This window comes from Elgaria multicarinata, chromosome 5 (assembly GCF_023053635.1).
Source record: "Elgaria multicarinata webbii isolate HBS135686 ecotype San Diego chromosome 5, rElgMul1.1.pri, whole genome shotgun sequence".
NCBI lineage: Eukaryota > Metazoa > Chordata > Lepidosauria > Squamata > Anguidae > Elgaria > Elgaria multicarinata.
The window spans coordinates 41,417,045-41,436,000 of NC_086175.1; the positions used below are offsets into that span (position 1 = coordinate 41,417,045).

Below are 18,956 nucleotides of genomic sequence, written 5' to 3' on the forward strand. Positions count from 1 at the left end.
TTGTTATTTTCTGGCAACTCTACGCAACATTTTAGCTTTGAAAGCCTGCAGCTGCGCAGCTACAGTTCATTGAATTTTTGCAGTAGACATAATAACTATCCTTACTTTTGTTCCAGAATGAGACTTTAATGTTGCCATGCCATTACTAAACACTCACCTGGAGCCCACCCCCTGCCCTGTATTCTTGTGCCTATCTTGCACAGGGATCTGCCCCCTAACTACACCCACTCTCTTAATCCGAACTGAAGCTACCACTGACACACACACACAAATAACCATCGGGACATCGGAGCAATGCACAAACTTGTGGTAAAATGACACATGTCAGGAACCTGTCCATGGACTTTCCCCAAGTCTATATTTTCGAATGGGGTGGTAGATCTACCCACCACCGCTTGCTCCCTCATGAAATGTACTAGCCAGATGTAACAAAAGAGATAAGCAAGTTCCAGTCAAGAGGTTGTTGCCTCACACCTTCTCCTCCCCTCCCCTCTGCAAATGGGGAGGATGTGATGCCTCCTGCTTACCTTTTCCATTAAGTGTGGCCAAACATAACATGGCCAGGGGGGAATCTGCTGTTGCTGGCACGGCAGCATCTGTAGTCAAAGCGCGCAGTGTGGTGCCTTCTGCATGCCCCCAATCCCCACATTTTGCACTCCAGGGGCCAGTGAGTAAACTAAAAGGCATTTTGTGAGGAATGATTAAGCAACACGCCTGCAAAAGTGTACGGGTAAAGGTGAGGGCAAGGGAGAGAAGAAAAGGGTGTGTCACTCTGAATATATTTAAGCCTTTCAGCAGTGGAAATATCCTACATCTTATGAAGTGTCACAGCCAGACAAAACGTGGGTCATGATTTCCCAATGAAAATTGGGGTGGGTTTTTTTGTTTTAGTTTTAAATCAGGAACGGCAAAGAATAAAGATAAAAAAACGAAAATGAAAATAGCAACTAACTACGCACATGGAATCTCTGTATGTGTGTGTGTGTGTGTGTGCGCGCGTGTGTGTGTGTGTGCATGGGATGTCTATAAGTATATGCACCCACCACCCCTTAAAATGGTGGTGTCTTGATCTTGGCTGGGGCCTGAAGGCACTGCTGTAATTCATATAATAATAACAGGGTGACGCTACATTAAAAACCATCTTAACTTTCAAGTCTAAAGCTAGTGGCAACTCGTATTTAACTTCAAAAGGAATCATTCAGTTTTCAGAGCAGCAACATTTTTAAGGTGCGGGGGGCGGGGGTAGAGAGAGAAGGAGAATCAATGGATTCATGTAGTGCCATAAATCTGCCGACATGGACACTGCTCAGAAGAGATGATACATAAATTTGTTCCTAGGAGATAAGAACCCTGGCTAAAGGAGATGGAATATTTAGCACTTGATATTTTTACCTCCTGGGGTGGGGGGAGCCTGACGCAAACAGGGGTTTACTCAAAGACAGGTCCAAAATCATCACTAAAATGATGTTGAAACACAGGGCTTGAGCACCAAATACCAGCAGACCCATCTTTCAGCCTGGTGCTTCCCAGCACAGGGGGTTTCACAAAAGTGGTGCAAGCCTGGGATGATACACCAAAGCAGCAGCCTCTGCTGGCACTACTGAATTATAAAAGCCCCTGGCAATGCAAAGAGGCTCTGGGCACCACCAGATTAATTGCAGTGTTGTATACGGGCTGGGAGATGGAGGGGATTTGGCCAGGACTGCCTCTTTTAAACTAGAGTAGCCTTCCCCACCTGGGCACCCTCCAGAGGTGTTGGACTGCAGCTCCCACAATCCCCAGCCAGCACAAGCAGTGATGGGAATCCTGGGAGTTGTAGTTCAATACGTCTGGAGGGCACCAGGTTAGGGAAGGCTGAGCTAGAGACACAGTCGACCCGAGTCATTACATCACCTGAGATGAAACTCTCTGAATGGCACCCCTAGCAGCAGTTTAACAATAGCCGATATTAAATGACTGACAATCCATTATCTCTTAATAATGCCCAAATTCCATTCCTCATGGCAGGACCAGCCCTGGGTCAGCATTTCTGGGTTGTATCCAATGTTAGTCCTACTTAATGTAGACCCATTGAAATGAGCGAGACTTATGTTAGACTAACATTGGTTGTGACCTATTGTTTTTAGTTGGAGAAGCTCTGAATAGTGGTTTAACTGTCAGGAAGTTGCTCGAACTGTATGGACACAGGCTGCTCTTTGTACTGCTGTAAGCTACTCAGACATGTAGGATCAGGCGGTCGGCAGCACTTGGGTAGAGCAATCCTATACATGTTTTTTCAGAAGTTAAGTCCCACCAAGTTAAATGGGATTTACTCACAGGTAAGAATGCATAGAACTGTAGTCCTAGTTTTATGTGAAATTAAGTTCCATTTAAACCAATGAGATTTGTGACCAAATGTAATTAATCTAAAAGGACACACTGAGGCCTTAGCTAGACCCAAGGTTTATCCTGGGATCGTCCCGGGGTCATCCCTGTTCATGTAAATGACATGTATCCCGGGAGCAGGCAGGGACGATCCCAGAATAAACCTTAGGTCTAGCTAAGGCCAGAGACTATTCACGATTAAGAACCTGAATGTAGAAACCACAATGGAAAAAGGTTTTGCAAGTTACCCCTCTTGTACAAACTTTTAGGGCACTATCCTATGCATGTTTAGATAGAAAAAAAAGTCTTGCAATTGCTAGTATGCCCCAGCCAACATGATTGGCTGAAGCATGCTGGGAGTTGTAGGGCTTTTTTTCTGTCTAAACATGCATAGGATTGCACCTTCAGTGTTCTTAATTTGTTACCTACAATGAAAATTGCAGAGAACTTTGAAAACCTGCTTAAAAGTAGGGAAAACTTTTATGTCCTAGATTCACTGGGCATTTTTCAGGCCATATCCCCAAAGATTTTAAGCACTGCCAAAATTTATAGGCTTAGCCTATCTTGATTTCCCCCAAATTTTCTTAATATTTATGAATAAATTGATATGTAGGAGATGCACAAATCACTCCGAAACAAAAATAACAACCAACAATAGTGTGTCCAGTTAAAATATATATATATATACATATACATATACATATATATATATGTGTGTGTGTGTGTGTGTGTGTGTGTGTGTGTGTAATGTTTTGGCATAAAACACCCTTTGTCCAATAAGCTTGCAATGCCATATATAGTATCCACTTCCCTCACAACAACCTTGTAAGGTAGGGTAGGCTCGGAGGTAGTGCCTGGCCCAAGCACACCCAGTAGGCTAAGTGGGGCATTTGAACCCAGGTGTCCTTGGACTGTCCAATATTCTAACCGCTTCATTGCACTGACTCCAAATATATAAAAGTTCTGAGGTCCGTGCTTTTTTCAGTATGATGGTGTGACATAATTTCCATTATCAAGAACGGGACAGTATGAAGACTAAGTTCCAATAATAATTTCTGTACCTGTTATCCATAAAGGTAAGAGAAAAAGTGATTTCTATTGCTGTGGTCCAAATGAAACCTTAGCAACACTGGACCAATTAGCATCTGCGGCTACTTGTTCTAGCATCATTGACTTGTTTTGCCTAGGTTTTTAAAAAGTTTTTTTCTTTTGTACTTCTGCAAGCCTTGGGTTTTTCCCCAAGCCTGTGGATATCTTCTTCTTGTGCATGGATGGTGCTTCTTTTGGCTACATAAACAACGACACTCACCTCTGAACATCGGAAATAGATGTTCAGCTGCTATCACTTAAGCCTTTTCCTGAATTGGCAGATGCCATTATATCATGGGATATGCTTTATTTTCAAAGTCTGTCCCATGGTTTAGATCACCACCAAATCATACACAATAGTGCTTTCTTATTTAAGATTTTTGATCCGGCAAAAGCAAATAAGAGTGTCAGAGATTATTAGTACCGTTGTGATAAATTAGTTTAAGACACCCACCCACCAACAAAAGGGGTCATACAAGCAATGCACTAGTCATAGCATGACAGGAAACTCTTCCCCTTCACTATTTTGCATTTGACAGCATTTGCGCGGGTGGCTTTTTTTTTTTTTTATTAACAGCATGACAATGGCACTGGTGAGTTTCCAAAAGTTGAGTTCCTTTTTAAAAGCAACACATGTTTTTCCCTGACGGGCACTTTTAAAAGTTAATATTTTAAAAAATGCAGGTCTGTAAGAAAAACACACACACCTCATGTTGCTTTTTAAAAGGAATTCAAATTTTGGAAACCAACCAGTGTCGTCAATGTTTTTTTTAAGAAAATATTTGCTTTGGTTACTCTCCCATCATAAGGTCATATAAAGTGGTTCTACTACATTCTTTTGTCACAAGGCATTTTGATTTTAAAAAATCCTATTTAAAAAAATCAGTCCAATCTAACAAATTGCACATCAATTATTATTATTTTTTAAAAAAAACCCTATAGAACAACACCTCTAAGATTCCCAAAAGTTTATGGAGCTTTCCTTGTTTCAACACAAGTGTGCTTTGGGGACTAAAACTGATTTTTCAGACTGTCACCTCTTGGGGAAATTAAGCAGCGATTAAAAGTCTGCAGGGAAAAGTACGGGCACTTCTTATTGTCACTCCCATAGCTACGGCTGCAATTTAGGATAATAATCAAGCTACTGAGAAACATTCCCAGTGGAGCAAATTGAAAACAGTTGCTTCCTCTTAACTCTTCTTAGATCATTCCAGGACTCCGAGACAATTTCCAATCATGCATGCTTTGTAACTCACTTTATTACAACCCCACCTCCTTGTACTCTGCTTCCCAAGGCTTTTTTTTTGTTTTTGTTGGAAAGTGACATCTAACGTAAAAAGGCACACTGAGCTTCTCGTTAACCATTAATTTTGTCTTCTCTCTCCCCCGCCCCACTCACCTTAGCTTCTGCTCAGGTAACCCCTGAAGACCCAGGCTGTCTGGGCGATCCCGTCTCCTCCTGTACAGACCTGAGTACGACAATTCTTTCAGCTGTAATGCAGTCATTCTGCTTTACCCACTGTTTTCCCCCTGCAACCTCTGCTCCAAAAAGTTTATGTCAAGCACCACGGCTGCCAAGATGCTTGAAGAGAGCGAGTTCAGCAGAGTGCCGCCTGCACACCTGCACGGATCTGAATTGTAAGTCTCTCCACAGAGGCAGCTGCTGCACTACTTCCTGTTTCTCATAGGTACACACCCTCTAGAAGGGCACGGTGTTTCCTTTAGCAGGGAGGCTTGCACCTAAGGGATGCTTCTGTGACAACCCAGGGCCAGCCATTTCATGCCTGGATCACAAGAAAATCATTCCACTCTCTCTCCAAGCACCCCCCCCCCCCAGATACACACAGAGAAACCAAGCAAAACAATGAAACCTCTACAATCCTCTTCCTGCCTCTTGTAATCAGTTGAAAATCTCCACCTCAACTGTTACACCACCATGAACCATAACAAAAGCAAAAACTTCAGCACTTCACTGATCGGGGCAGGCCTGTGCGCTTTCCATCAAGAATAAATTCAGAATATTATTCTTTTAAAAAAAGTAGTGAAGGACAGTAGATGGGTGAAAGGTTTCCTCAACTCTGAAACATTTCTGCAAAGTGCAAACTGAAGACTAACGTGAAGGAATAAAATTCCTTCTAAAGAAAAGAGAAGATGGGGAGGAAAATGATGTTTTCAATATTCCTGGCCAAATTGTAAGCATCAAAAGTGACATCATTCATCACTCATCATCCCACTGGGCTTTGGGACAAGGTCCACTGGAGACTATGGAAACAAGAAGCGAATAAAAGGTTTCCTGTAGAAGAGGAAGCTGATAACCAGAGAGGTCTAAGTCATACATGCCTCATTTAACCTTGCAACGACAACAAGAAAATAAAATCCATCTGTTGTGGTTTCCAATGGGTATAAACTGATTGGCAGATTGACCCACACCTGAAAAATAACACACACACACACACACACCATGCATATAACACAAATCTATGAGGGAGATTGACTTTCCCTTATATTAAATGAGAATTTTTGTTTGTTTGTTTAAATGGAGATAGAGAACTTCTGGTTTGTAGGCAAAATTTGGCCTGATCCAGTCAATGATCAGAGATAACAGCAGGATTCCCCTCAGTTTGCCACTGCCCTGCCCAACTGGGATGGAGAGCAGTGCGCTAAGCACTTCGCCCACTCTGCATCCTCCCCAATGGGGCAGGTAAAGCCACCCTGTCCAAGGTGCCAGTTGCAGGAGCACTCTTCTAGCCGGCACCTCAGTTGGGGTGGCTTTGCTGCACATGGGCTTTCCCGTGGTTCCACCCCTCCCCCACCCACCCTGTCACATATTTTGTGAAGAACGTCCAATGGCATAAAAACAGCCTTTCCCAACCTGGTGCTCATCATCAAGCCACTGGCCAGGGATGATGGGAGTTGCTGTCCATGCCATATGGAGGGCTTAAGGCTGGGGAAGGCTGGCTAAAGAATGTAAGAGTAGCCCTGCTGTATCAGATCAAAGCTCTCGCTAACTCAGCACCTGGTTGCCTACAGTGGCCAGCCTGATGGGGCTGGGAAGCCCACTGGCAGGGCATGAAGGCAACTGCTCCCCTTCCTTTATCCCAACTGGTATTCAGAGATACACAGTTACTGAACATGGAGCATACGTTGAGTTGTTCATGGATACTGACAGATCGCTTTTCTTTTAAAGCCATCTAAAGCAGGAGGACAGAACCTCAGTCCCATGGGCCAAATCCGGCCATCTGGAGTTCCCCACAAGGTCACGCCCCCACCCCAGATGGAATTTGGCCCTTGGGCTGAAAAAAAGCTTGGGATCCCTGATCTAAACCAATGGCCATCATTACATCTTGCGGCAGAAAATGCCACAAATTAATTACACCTATAAAAACGATGGTGCTGCCACGGACGTCTCAGAGGGCACCCCAGGCGGGAAGCCAGGCAAGGATTTTATCATTTCTCTCCCCACCACAAGAACAGAACAGAGACAGGAAACTCCTGACTCCACCCAGCTGACTAACATCCAGAGGCTTGAACCAGGAACCTTGGAGTCTTTTTATTGAAAGCTTTTTATTAACACCTCACCTAATGAGCTACTATGAACTGTAGCATTTATTAATTTAATTTTTCACATTTCTATAGTATCCAATAACCGAAGGTCTATGAGTAGTTCACAGCAATTAAAGCCATAAAGTACAACATAACGTACAATAAAAAGGCATACAAAGCTATAGTATAAAGCAGAAGCAAAACCCAAAATAAAATCTAGCAGCAGTGCAAAGGTTTAAAATAGTTACAGATTTAAAACAGAAACTGAAACACTGAAGTGTCTGGGAAAATAAGAAAGCCTTCACTTGGTGCCAGAAAGAGCACAACGTAGGTGCCAGGGGAGCCTCTCTGAGAAGCTCATTCCACAACCAGGGTGCCATAACAGAAAAGGCTCTCTTCTTGGTAACCACCCAGCTCACTTCCTTTGGCAGGAAATCCTGAAGAAGATTTTCTGAAGATGATCTTAGGGTCCAGGCAGGTACATATGGGAGGAGATGATCCTTCAGGAAACATGGCCCTAAGCCGTTTAGGGCTTTGAATGTTAATACCAGCACTTTGAATCAGGCCTGGACATGGACTGGCAGCCAGTGCAGAGGGAAAAGAACTAGCATAACATGATCACGTTGGCTGGTGCCCATTAACAATCTTGTTGCCCTAATTTTGGACCAGCTAGTTTTCAGACCATTTTCAAAGGCAACCCCCATGTATAATGCATTGCAGTAATCCAGACAAGAGGTTACCAGAGCATAGATAACTGCAGCAAGGCTATCTCTGTCTAGGTAAGTGTGTACTTGACATATAAGCCTAAGCTGATAAATGGTGCTCTGTGCCACCTGTGACTTTAGTGACAATGCTGGATCTAAGAGCACCCCCAAACTATGAACCAGATCCTTTAGGGGGAGTGCGATCCACTCCAGATCAGGTTGATTTAGCTGGGCAGATGAACCACTCACTAACAGTACCTCTGTCTTGTCAGGACTGAATCTCAGTTTATTGGCCTTCATCCAGTCCATTACCATGCCCAGGCACTGGTTCAGAACAGCCACTGACTCACCTGCTCTTCATAAAAAGGAGAGATAGAGCTGGTGTTATCTCTATATTGATGACACCTCAGCTCACACCTCCGGATAACCTTTCCTAGCATTTTCATAAAAATGTTGAAGAGCTTGGGGATAGAATAGAGCTCTGTGGAATCCCATAGCATAGCTGCCAAGGCACAGAGCAATAATCCCCCAGCACCACTTTCTGGAATCAGCCATCCAAGTGGGACTGGAACCACCATAGTGCATTGCATCCAATTCCCAACACAGACAACCTGCCTGAGAAGGACACCATGGCTGATGGTATTGAACGTTGCTTAGAGGCCCAAGAGAATCAACAGGGTTGCATTCCCCCTCTACCTCTCTTGGCAAAGCTCATCCCACAGGGTGACCAAGGCAATTTCTCTTCCAAAACCAGACCTGAAGCCTGATTGAAACAGATCTAGATAATCAGTTTCATTCAAAAGTGCCTGGAGTTGAGCAGCAACCATCCACTTAAGCATCTTGCTCAGGAAGGGGATGTTGGCTATTGGGGTACAGAACATCATTTGGGTCCAGGTTAGGCTTTTTCAGGAGTGGCCTAATTACCACCTCCTTTAAAGAGGTCGGCACCACTTTCTTCAGGAGGGATTTGCAACCTTAAAATAGTGAAGACAATCTGATACATTTATATAACACATTTAACGTGCAGAGTGCTTTACGTTGCTCATCTTATTCTTCCTCATACCAATCTGTGACTGAGTGTACAATGCCTCCAATCACAGAGGCAGGGAATGTGCCCAGGGCTATTCATGGCTGAGCAGGAATCAGAATATAACTGATGCCTAAATATAACTGATGCATTCTATCCACTGGGGGTGGGGAGGGGAGAGAATTGCCTCTACTATGATAAGAAATCATATTCTGTAATACGGAGGTGGGGCAGAAAGTAGATCTTCAGGTGTTGTGGACTTCAGCTCCCAGCACTTGTAACCACTGACCATGATGGCAGGGACTTCTGGGAGTGGGAGTCCAAAACATCTGACAATCTACCTTATGCTTACTCCTGCTTGGTGAACTAGTGCATTCTTTAGACCAGACCATAAATATATATTTAGGAATGATCATCTGACACATTTTTATCCCACCTTCCTTCCAGAGAGCTCAGGGTGGCATCTCCCCCACGCAGTTTATGCTCATCATAAACTAAAGAGTAGGTTCGGCTCAGAGAAGGAGAGAGAGAGAAAGAGAGAGAGAGAAAGAGAGAGAGGTTCAAGATCACCAGAGCTTCATGGCTAAGTGGGGATTTCAACCCAGTCCTTCCCTGTCCTATTCTAACACTGACTCTTTTTTATAAAGTGAGGTCCCCAGCTGCTGAGGCTGTGGCTGTCCCACTGCCAGCCTCTGTTGCCAGTGTTGGAAAAGCTTTGGCTGTTTACTGGAAAATGGGCAATGCCAACCTGCAGTGTTACCAGCAACCAAGGCCACTCAATGTATTAATCAAGGCTGACATGTTTGCTGGAGACTGTTCCAAACTAGGCCAGCCTCCCACTTTCATCACCTCCCATTAAATACCTGAGGGCAGCCTTCCCCAAGCTGGTGCCCTCCAGATGTGTTGGACTACAACTCCCATCATTCCCAGCCAGCATGGAAATACTCTACTACAGGCTCTTTCCAGTTCAATACATCTGGAGGGCACCAGCTCGGGGAAGGTTGCTGTAGACAACCTGAGTGCCCTCCAGATGTTTTGGTCAACTCCTATCAGTCCCAGCCAGCATGGCCAATGCTCAGGGATGATGGGAATTGCAGTCCAACACATTTGGAGGATGCCGGGTAGGGCTCCTTGGGTCAGACTTGGTTGTTATTCAGTGCACCAACATAGGACTGCTTTCTTTCTGCATGGACCTCACGGCCCCAAAGTTCAAGCTGTCAGGGTGCAGCCAGGTTGAAATCACTTCCATAGAGTAAGCTGCATGAGAGGACCTGAGTGGCTGAATGCTTGTGTGGGGACTTTTCAGCTTTGCCGGAATAATCACAGTCTTGTGGCACCGACAAAACTAAGGCCCTTTATACACCTAAGGGCCTTCAGGGAGGGAGTGGGGATGATCTACCATTTTTAAAAAACAACAACCAGGAGTTGGAGCGCACTTTAGCTCCAGCAAAAAAGTAAGTAAAAACAAAAAGGCCCCAACCCCGTTCCCCCCTTTGATGTCCCTGGACTCCTTCCGGTCTAGCTACTTCTCTCTGCTGACCCCCACTACTCATGGGGAGGAGAGAAGAAGCTGAGATGGGCACCCACACCACCCACAGTCTCAGGATTGTCCCAGGACTGCAGGTAAAACCGGGATAACCGAGGTCTCAGTTATCCTGGGGAAATGGAGGGATCATCCCTGCCTGCTCCTGGGATCCCCTGTGTGTCCAGGGATGATCCTGGGTGAAAAGGCAGGTGTAGAAAGGGCCTAAGAGTAGCATCCACTGAAATGAACAAGACTTTAAGTTAGTCATGACAAACTGAAGTCCCATTCATTTTAATAGATCTACTCTAAGTATTACCAACATAGGATACTACCCATATACAGGAGCTTTCATGGAAGGCTTTGTGCTTGACCTGTACCCAGTGGTTGGAGAGGCCAAACCCACATACTGCCCTGCCCTACGCTTGATGAGCATTTGTGAAACAACTTGTCCTTGTGCGCATGCATGCATGCACGCGCACACACAGCAGAGTCAGGATTATACCCACACCCACTTAAAAAGCAGAAGCACCTTTGAAATCTGTCCTTGCTTAGAAAGCACATCTGGAAAACTGAAATGGGGGGTGGGGAAGGGAATCCCTATATTTGCCCAAACATGCAATATTCCTTTTTTTAGTGGAGAGCTTCAACTAACCCCTCAAAACACAGCATGTGAGCTTAAAAGTAATTAAGTAACAAAGTCTTTCATTAGTACTCATTAAGAGGCAGTTATTGCTCTTAGGACTGTTATGTCTGTCACTTAATGATTCATTAGGATGGGCTTTTTTTAAAAAAAAAAGAATTGAAAGAACTCACAATAAGAGCATTATCAATATACCTGTTAACATTACAGTATATATGTTAACATTTCTATCCACAGGAGAGAGATATTAAAGATAAAACAAGACAAATGCAGGATTTAAAGCTGAGGAAATCATATTAAAAATAACGTAGAGAGACTTCTTTCAAGTACAGTTGTTTGAGTAATATTTAGTATGTGCTATTTATATTGACAGACAAAATGTAAGAGAGAAAAATGCTACCGCATATACCTTTTGGGTGTGCATAGGAGGGTGTTCTACTAACTCCAAGCATGAATGATTGCCACAAGCTTGTACGTCAGCAGATGTTTACATGACCATATCTGCTCTAATCTAAAGTAGCTTGAAGCTCAAAATCCTGGTTGCAAAATGGCTTGCAGAAGGATTCACAGGAGATGCTAACAGACACAGACATGATTGTTTAAACTGATCTTCTAATGACAAACAGCATGACATAATCTCCTATGGCCAAGACACCTCACACTTGGTACAGTTTGTAAAGATGTCCTTTCTGTGGATTTCCCAGCCAAATACAGTATCAAAAAGAAGAAAAAGCAGGCAGCTTTTTAGACAAATTCCTATATTACACTTCTCTCTGGCATTTTTTGGGGAGCTTTTCCCCTTGGATATGTCTCTCAGTTTCTAGGATATCTATATTATCTAGCTGTAGTCAGAGGTGGACAACTTGTGGCTCTCCAAATGTTTTGGCCCACAACTCCTATTAGCCCTTGCTAGTATAGCCAATGGTAAGGGATCATACCCATGTACAAATGTATCCTCAGTTGGTTTATATAAATTAGATACCTCTAAGGGTTGTTAATCCCGAGACAACAAACCTTGAAAATGCAGCCAGGATTTTTTAAAGTGTCTTGCACACTGTCTCAGGAAGCTCTTTGCTTTTACTCACCTCTGCATAACCTCAGATGATGACCAGGTTATTGGTTTAAATGGCTGTTTATTCTGAAATGACGTAGAGATGGCCCATAACCCCTTAATTAAATAGTGGAAGATTTGCTGGGTTTCAATTCACTTCAACTTCAGAACTAACCTCTTGGGTGTGCCAACAAGTCAGAGACTGAAATGAGGTTGTGAGTGTGTTATTTCAAAAATTATGGATTACGCAAGCTAACATTTGGTGCAAACCATCTTTCATCGACTTTTTCTGGTATAACTCTCAGTCAAGCATTGCATAAATAAACATCATAAAATAGGTTACATTCTTTTGTATTAGATGAAAATGTTTGAGCAACCTTCTCCAACCTGGTGCCCTCCAGATGTGTGGGCTGCAACTCCCATAATTCCCAGTCACCATGGTGACTGGGAATTATGGGAGTTGCAGCCCAACACATCTGGAGGGCACCAGGTTAGAGAAGGCTGGTGTAGAGCTTGCTCAATCTGTGAAAAACTCTGAGAATCAGAGGCTTATCACTATATGCCAGTTATATTTAGGGTGTCATCAGATGGGAGGAAAATCGCGGTTCCCTACCATCGCTTCTCCGCCCGCCCCCACCCCCGCTCACAAACCTTGGCAAAATAGCATGGATAGGAATGGTGGGGGAGTATCCCACATAGAGGAATAGCAAACTCATTCTCCAACTGTAGGTTCTTATATAGCCAAAACAGCACATCCACACACAAAATGCAGGTATTAGCAAGCTTGGGGGAACCTCAAACATTGGAGTACAAAAAATCTTTAAGGATAAACCCAGGGTGGGGGGCAGGACCTGAAAACAGCCCAATGAACTTTGGAGATTAACGTCTCCAATGTCAGTGGGGTGTTGAATCCGCTCTAGCTTTCAGTCAGAATCAGTAGAACTCTCAAGGAGTTCTTTAGAATCCTGACTGGTTCTGACTGAAACCGGAAGAAGATTCACTGCCCCACTGACGTCGGAGCCACAAGCCTCCACTACCAATGAAGACTGAGTGCTCATGGAATGCTGACTGAGCATTGGAGGGGGGGAAACAAAAGAGAATACTGTGGAGGGGGTGTTGGAATGGAACAGAGTTTCCTGGAAGAGGGCATTGCTGGCTGGCACCTAGAATAGAAGTACTTCACACTGCAACATTTTGTAGCAGTTCCACTTGTACTTTGTAATTATACCAGCTGATCAAATACTACCGAAAGTCAAGAACTGGACCTTTTCCTTGGGTATTCTCACAAGATCCTTCCCATCACACTTCAAACTGTTGTGTATTTATTTAACCATTACCTTACAGGCTAACTGCATGTCACACTCTAATGTGTACAACTCCGCTCAGTGTCTTTTTTTTTCTTTTCAAGAGCAACGCCTCCTCAGGAAAGGGGAATTCAGAGCAGCAAAATGTCAGCAGGGCGTGGTGGAGCGGAACCATTTTTCCACTCCAAATCATCTTCCTAAATGACTCCCTCCAACCTTGCGTGGTTCAGAAATGCATGTTTGCAAAAGAGTCCACTTAAAGTCTACTTCCCCTGTATGAGTGAAGTGAAATTCTTTCTAGCGTCTTCTTCCATGCAAAATGGTGTAAAACCAAAAGGGAATAAAGTCAAATAAAATTTTACAACTGCTTAAAGGCTGCTTGTGATAAAAGCTCATAATGAAAATGCTACATAAGAAACATCTGCTTTGCAACATCCCCCTCTGCTGATGGAACGCCTCATGTGCTATCTCTTTTCATGTCAACGGTTGGTCATCTCAGACTGTATGTAATGTACTATTTGATGATTTAACACACAAGTCCCACTTACTTCCCTGTTTCGTTGTCATCGGCCTGTATAAAACCTTAGTGTGATCTTTGAATTAATGCTCACTTTATATGTTTAGGAAGTACTCAGCATAAGAAGCCTTTCTTGTGGCTAGTGTCCATTTTGTAGATAGAATGTCTCAATAGACTATTAGGCAAGCTTAAGTTTTAGCTCTGAGAGGTTCAGCAGGGGTGGGGGGAATACAGATTAACCAACACACTGACACACACCCTGCACAGAACTGATATTCAATAGCAATCCCTAGCCAACATTGGGGGAAGTCTGATCTCAACCAACCTATAAGATACAAAGGGAGGGGGAAAAGAAATGGGCTGGTTCTTTTTCCTCCATTGAAAAGATGACACTGTAGTGCAGTCTTCACCAACCTGGAGCTCTCTGGATGACTTGGGACTCATCTACACCAACCAGGATATTCCACTATGAAAGCGGTATGAAAGCGGTATAAAAAAGGCAGGAGCCAGCCACACTACTGCTTTATTGTGGTATTGAAATGCACTGACAACTGATGGTACCATATACCACTTTCATACCACTTTCATAGTGTAATATTCTGCTTGGTGTAGATGTGTCAATGGGCCCTGACAGTTGTCAGTGCACTTCAGTACCACTATAAAGCAGTAGTGTGGCTCCTGCCTTTTATATACCACTTTCATACCGCTTTCATACTGGAATATCCCGCTTGGTGTAGATGAGCCCTTGGACTACAAGTCCCAGCATCCCCCAGGCAACATAGACGATCTGTAATCCACCACACCTAGAAGGCACCAATTTGGGGGAAGCTGCTCTATCTATTAAAGGCCCCAGAGCCCTGCCAGGAAGAGAGAGAAAACCCTGACAGGGGTACAGTTATAATAAGTTAAGTTTCAAGCATAGACACTTGCTGGGGTGAAATGGATTCTTAGTTTCTCTGTATCAGAGGTGGGGGAACCAGTGGGCCTGCTGATGTTGAACTACAATCCCCAACATCCCTGCCATTGGCCATGTTGGCCAAAACATCAGAAGGGTCACTGGTTCCCCAGCTCTGCTCTACACTTAATACTCTCTATAAGAGTAAGTTTGAGAGAGACTCATCTCTTTTTGTTAAGAAGGAGCTTAGAAATTCAGAATAATATTCCATACTGCTCAGTCTATGGCAAGTATCAAGAACAACATCTTTCCTGTGATCAACGATCAACACAGAAATGTGATTCGTTTGGGGGCAAACCTTCTTAGCAACTGCCCAGTAAAAAGCATTAAAATGGTAACACAAAGGTAAAGGCGGTAGAAACCCATTTTCAATAGCACAGAAATTGCAAGTCTCTTTCATTTATGCTCTTTGCAATTATGCAAAAACAAACAAACAAACCTTCTTCTTTACCAGCCATGAAAACTTATCTCAGCGGCGAGTCACTTCCCTATAACTGCTGTATTCACAAAGTTATAAGGAAATTACAAAAGATCCCTAGGCTACAATGGATTATCAAGGTACTTACCCCCCAAATTCCACTGAAATTACAGTGGTTTAACCGCCCAAGGAAAACCCAAAATTAACGTCCTGCAGCTCAACCAACAGTGCTGTAATTGCCTTGTGTATAAAGTGTGACTATGACAAATACTAGTGGGCAGGGTCTAGGATGGATGTAGCACATCCACCATGGCTGGAGCGGTTTTGGAACGAGTTTTAATAATTAAAAACTTGCACATGAAAAGCTGCATACATCCCAATATCTGCACACAGAGGCCTTTAAAAAAGAAAACAGCCAAAAGCAAGGCAAGGATGCTTCTCTTTCAAAAAACAGCCCTAGTTTCCCTTGTAGATGAAATTGACTAGACTAGAAACTGCAGCTTTATTAGTCAACTTCATGCCTGGGTTGATTTTTGTGGGATTAGAACTGGCTACATTAACAAATTAACTCTTCTGCCTCCAAATTACATTTCTACAGTTATCAAGGTATGTGTGGCTCAATTGGAGGGCAGTGCCAGAGCACTGTTGAGAGGGAGGTGACTCCCATTGCTCTTCAGAAGGAATGGTCGGTACACAGCTCATGCATTTCATTTTCCTTTGTGCTATTCTGCAAACAGAAGCTAAATAACATTCCAAGCCGAAGAATTATGATGCAAGAACAGCAGCACAATTAAAGAGCTCCACAGACAGCCTCAAAAGGGCTTAACTGAAGCAAACCAGCCAAACTGACATTATTCAGCCAGTCTCACTTCTCTATAGAAGTGTCTGCCTAGGTGGCCATATAAGGTTGTGTTTATTCAATAGCTTTCTGAAACAACCATGCCTATGCATTAAACAATACACAAACCATGCAAATGGAAAGAGAATCTAGCTTGCAATCACACAAACCGATGCCATAGCTGAAAGAATGAAGTCTGAATGTGGCAATACTCACAAAGTATTTGTCTGCCAGCAAATGTTCTGAGGAACAAACCCTAGTCAGATACAGCTGTCTGTTGAATATTCCGTGTTCACAGAACTTCCCTCTGGTCATTACTGGCAGCAGAGATAAAAGCCAGCATGACTTAGCAAACCACTTCCTATTATTTTTTTTCACCATGCAGTTGTCTCGAAAACTAAAAAGCGAACAAAAAGACAATACACACTACCCCAGAATCTACAATAGTATTCACTCCGTTTCAAACTGCTATTTCAATCCCAATGGCTAGTGCAGGGGAAATGTCTGTTGTTGTTTTGTTTTAAAAGAGACATTTTCTTGCCTAACAACTTAGTTATCTCCACCATCCCAAAAATATTTCAAAACGCAATACGATCTTAAGCATAATGAGAACCTCATATATAGCAATCACCCAGCATTCCTTGAAGGATGAGAGGTGATAAGTAAAATGAATAGTGTTAAAGGGCCTGGATTTGAAGAAGACTTCTCTGCAATTAGACAGAGGTAGCCAAAGTCCCAAAGGCAGCCTTCCCTAACCTGATGTCCTCCGGTTGTGTTGGACTGCAATGCCCATCATTTTCAGGCAGTGTGGAATAATGGGAATTGTAGTCCGATACATCTTGAGAGTACCAGGCTGGGGAAGGCTGCCTTAAGGCTAACCATATACCAAAACCTTAAAATGGCAAAAGTACTGCAAGATTAGGGTGACCATATAGAAAGGAGGACAGGGCTCCTGTATCTTTAACTGCTGTGATGAAGAGGGAATTTCACCCAGTGCTGCATGCATACAAATGACACCTGCTGAAATTCCCTTTTCTCTACAACTGCCCTGTCCTCCTTTTCATATGGTCACCCTATGCAAGACGGTTATCCATTTCTTCTTCACACCCATCTGAACGCAAGGTTCTCTTGCCACATCATCTTATTGCCTCCATCACCTGTTTCAACCCCACCACCCACAATCCACTATGCTTTCCCCTCCCCTCCCTGCACCTGGCAATCCTCATGTGCTTGGTGCAGTAAAGTCAGCCAGCTGCAAAAGCATTCTGAACAGTCCCATGGCAACATTTTAAGGGCACCAATGAAGTAGCGTGCAATCCAGAAGGCTCACCATAAGCTCACAGAGGATGTTCTTACATATACATCCTCTGCAATGAAAGGGCTCACTGCGCTGATTGTACGGTGCAGTGGCTTGAGGTGGCAAAATATTCTGGACTAGCTCTGCACTGCATGTTGGTGCTACCACCCCATAAAGGGTAATTCTTGAGATTTGCCAAATGAGGACTGGTGAAGGAAAATATCCACAAAGCTATTCTCTGCCCAGTTTTTCACTATGTGTAGATTCCAAAGATCGTGTGTGTGTGTGTGTGTGTGTGTGTGTGTGTGTGTGTGTGTAAGCAAATAAATAATTGCTATCTAGAATCGAATGGGTACGGCATCTTCCTCACTTATTTCAACTCATGCTGCATCTTGAGATCCACTCAGATGAGTCTGAAAACAATAACATAATTTTTAAGCAAATGTGTATGCTGTTATTTATTTATTATTTATTTATTACATTTCTATACCGCCCAATAGCAGGAGCTCTCTGGGCGGTTCACAAAAATTAAAACCATTCAAAGTATAAAACAACAGTATAAAACCATAATATAAAATACAATATAAAAGCTCAACCAGATAAAAACAGCAGCAATGCAAAATTACAAATTTAAAACCATGTTATTCATATGTCAGGTTTCACTCTTACAGGTTCTCCTAAACAAAATAGTGCAGCTATAAGTGTTCAAGTGCTCCATGAAGTCCTTCATCGATTTTGTTTCCCCAAATCACCCCCCAGCTTATGTCATTTCCCTCCAGTTTATGATTTTGTGATGGTTTAAAGTTTATTTGGATGGGGGGGGGGCAGGAGGGAAGGAATTGATTTTCTTCTTTTAAACCTGCTACCTATATTGCAGTTCCCATCTGAACATAGTATAATTCGCTTTCAACAATGTTAACTGAATATATAAATTAAACAGTGTAGTTAAATCAACTCTCAGAACCCTAGCCAGCATATATCTTTGATACATGTTTATTTGTGTGGTTGGGATGGGATGGGGGGAGGCTTGAAAGGTACCGTTAAAACACTCAAATACCTTAAAAATATGTGAGCTCAATCTAGCTAAAACTCACACAATTCATGGGAGAGTTAAGTATGTGCTTAAATATCACTAAAATCAATGGAACTAAAAAAAGGCTTAACTTTAATTGTAATCTTGCTAATAATTCTTAAGGCGCCATTTCTAAAGACATGCTATAGATTAAAAAAAGTGAATTGCATTACATTCACTGTGCCTGAACTTCATAAGCCAGCCTTGTACTAATCACGTCCACAAAGGCAGGCAGGAAAGGCAGGAAGTTGATTCATGATGACATTAAAATTTTCTGTGGCTTCGAGGAAAATGGAGATAAATTCACACTGTGAGACAACTGGTGTCAGTAGTTTTACCCACCCTGTCTGAAGCACATGACAGCGGCATAGTCTGCAGTCTTCAAACCATTTGTTTCAGAGTCACCCTTTCTGAAGTCAGTGGAACTATTTGTAAGAAGTTGAAAGAATACAGTGCTGATTATATGGAACGACAACTTCAAGCTTCTCAAGATACGTTCTGCCGCCTGAGCCAGAAAAAGGCAAACATTTTGCATGTTAGAGAGTGCAAAGTCCAGCTGGCTCCACCCTACCTCAGGGCCCTCTGCCAAAAATCAATGAACTAAAAAATCTT

The 18,956-nt window shown here is 43.1% G+C and overlaps 1 protein-coding gene across 4 annotated transcripts in view; it reads right to left on the reverse strand.

The window, feature by feature from the left end:
- LIMS1 (LIM zinc finger domain containing 1) overlaps positions 1 to 18,956 on the reverse strand; it is an 80,477-nt gene that overhangs the window by 34,452 nt on the left and 27,069 nt on the right. The window contains exon 1 of one of the 4 annotated variants that reach the window (XM_063126204.1): positions 4,853 to 5,034. The exons of 1 other annotated variant lie outside the window; for it this stretch is intronic. In XM_063126204.1, coding sequence (XP_062982274.1) covers positions 4,853 to 4,959 — 107 coding nt within the window. In that variant the 5' untranslated portion in view covers positions 4,960 to 5,034. Of the gene's footprint in view, positions 1 to 4,852; positions 5,036 to 16,191; positions 16,277 to 18,956 lie in introns of those variants that run through there. 2 more of the 4 variants (XM_063126207.1, XM_063126203.1) reach the window with 2 other exon arrangements.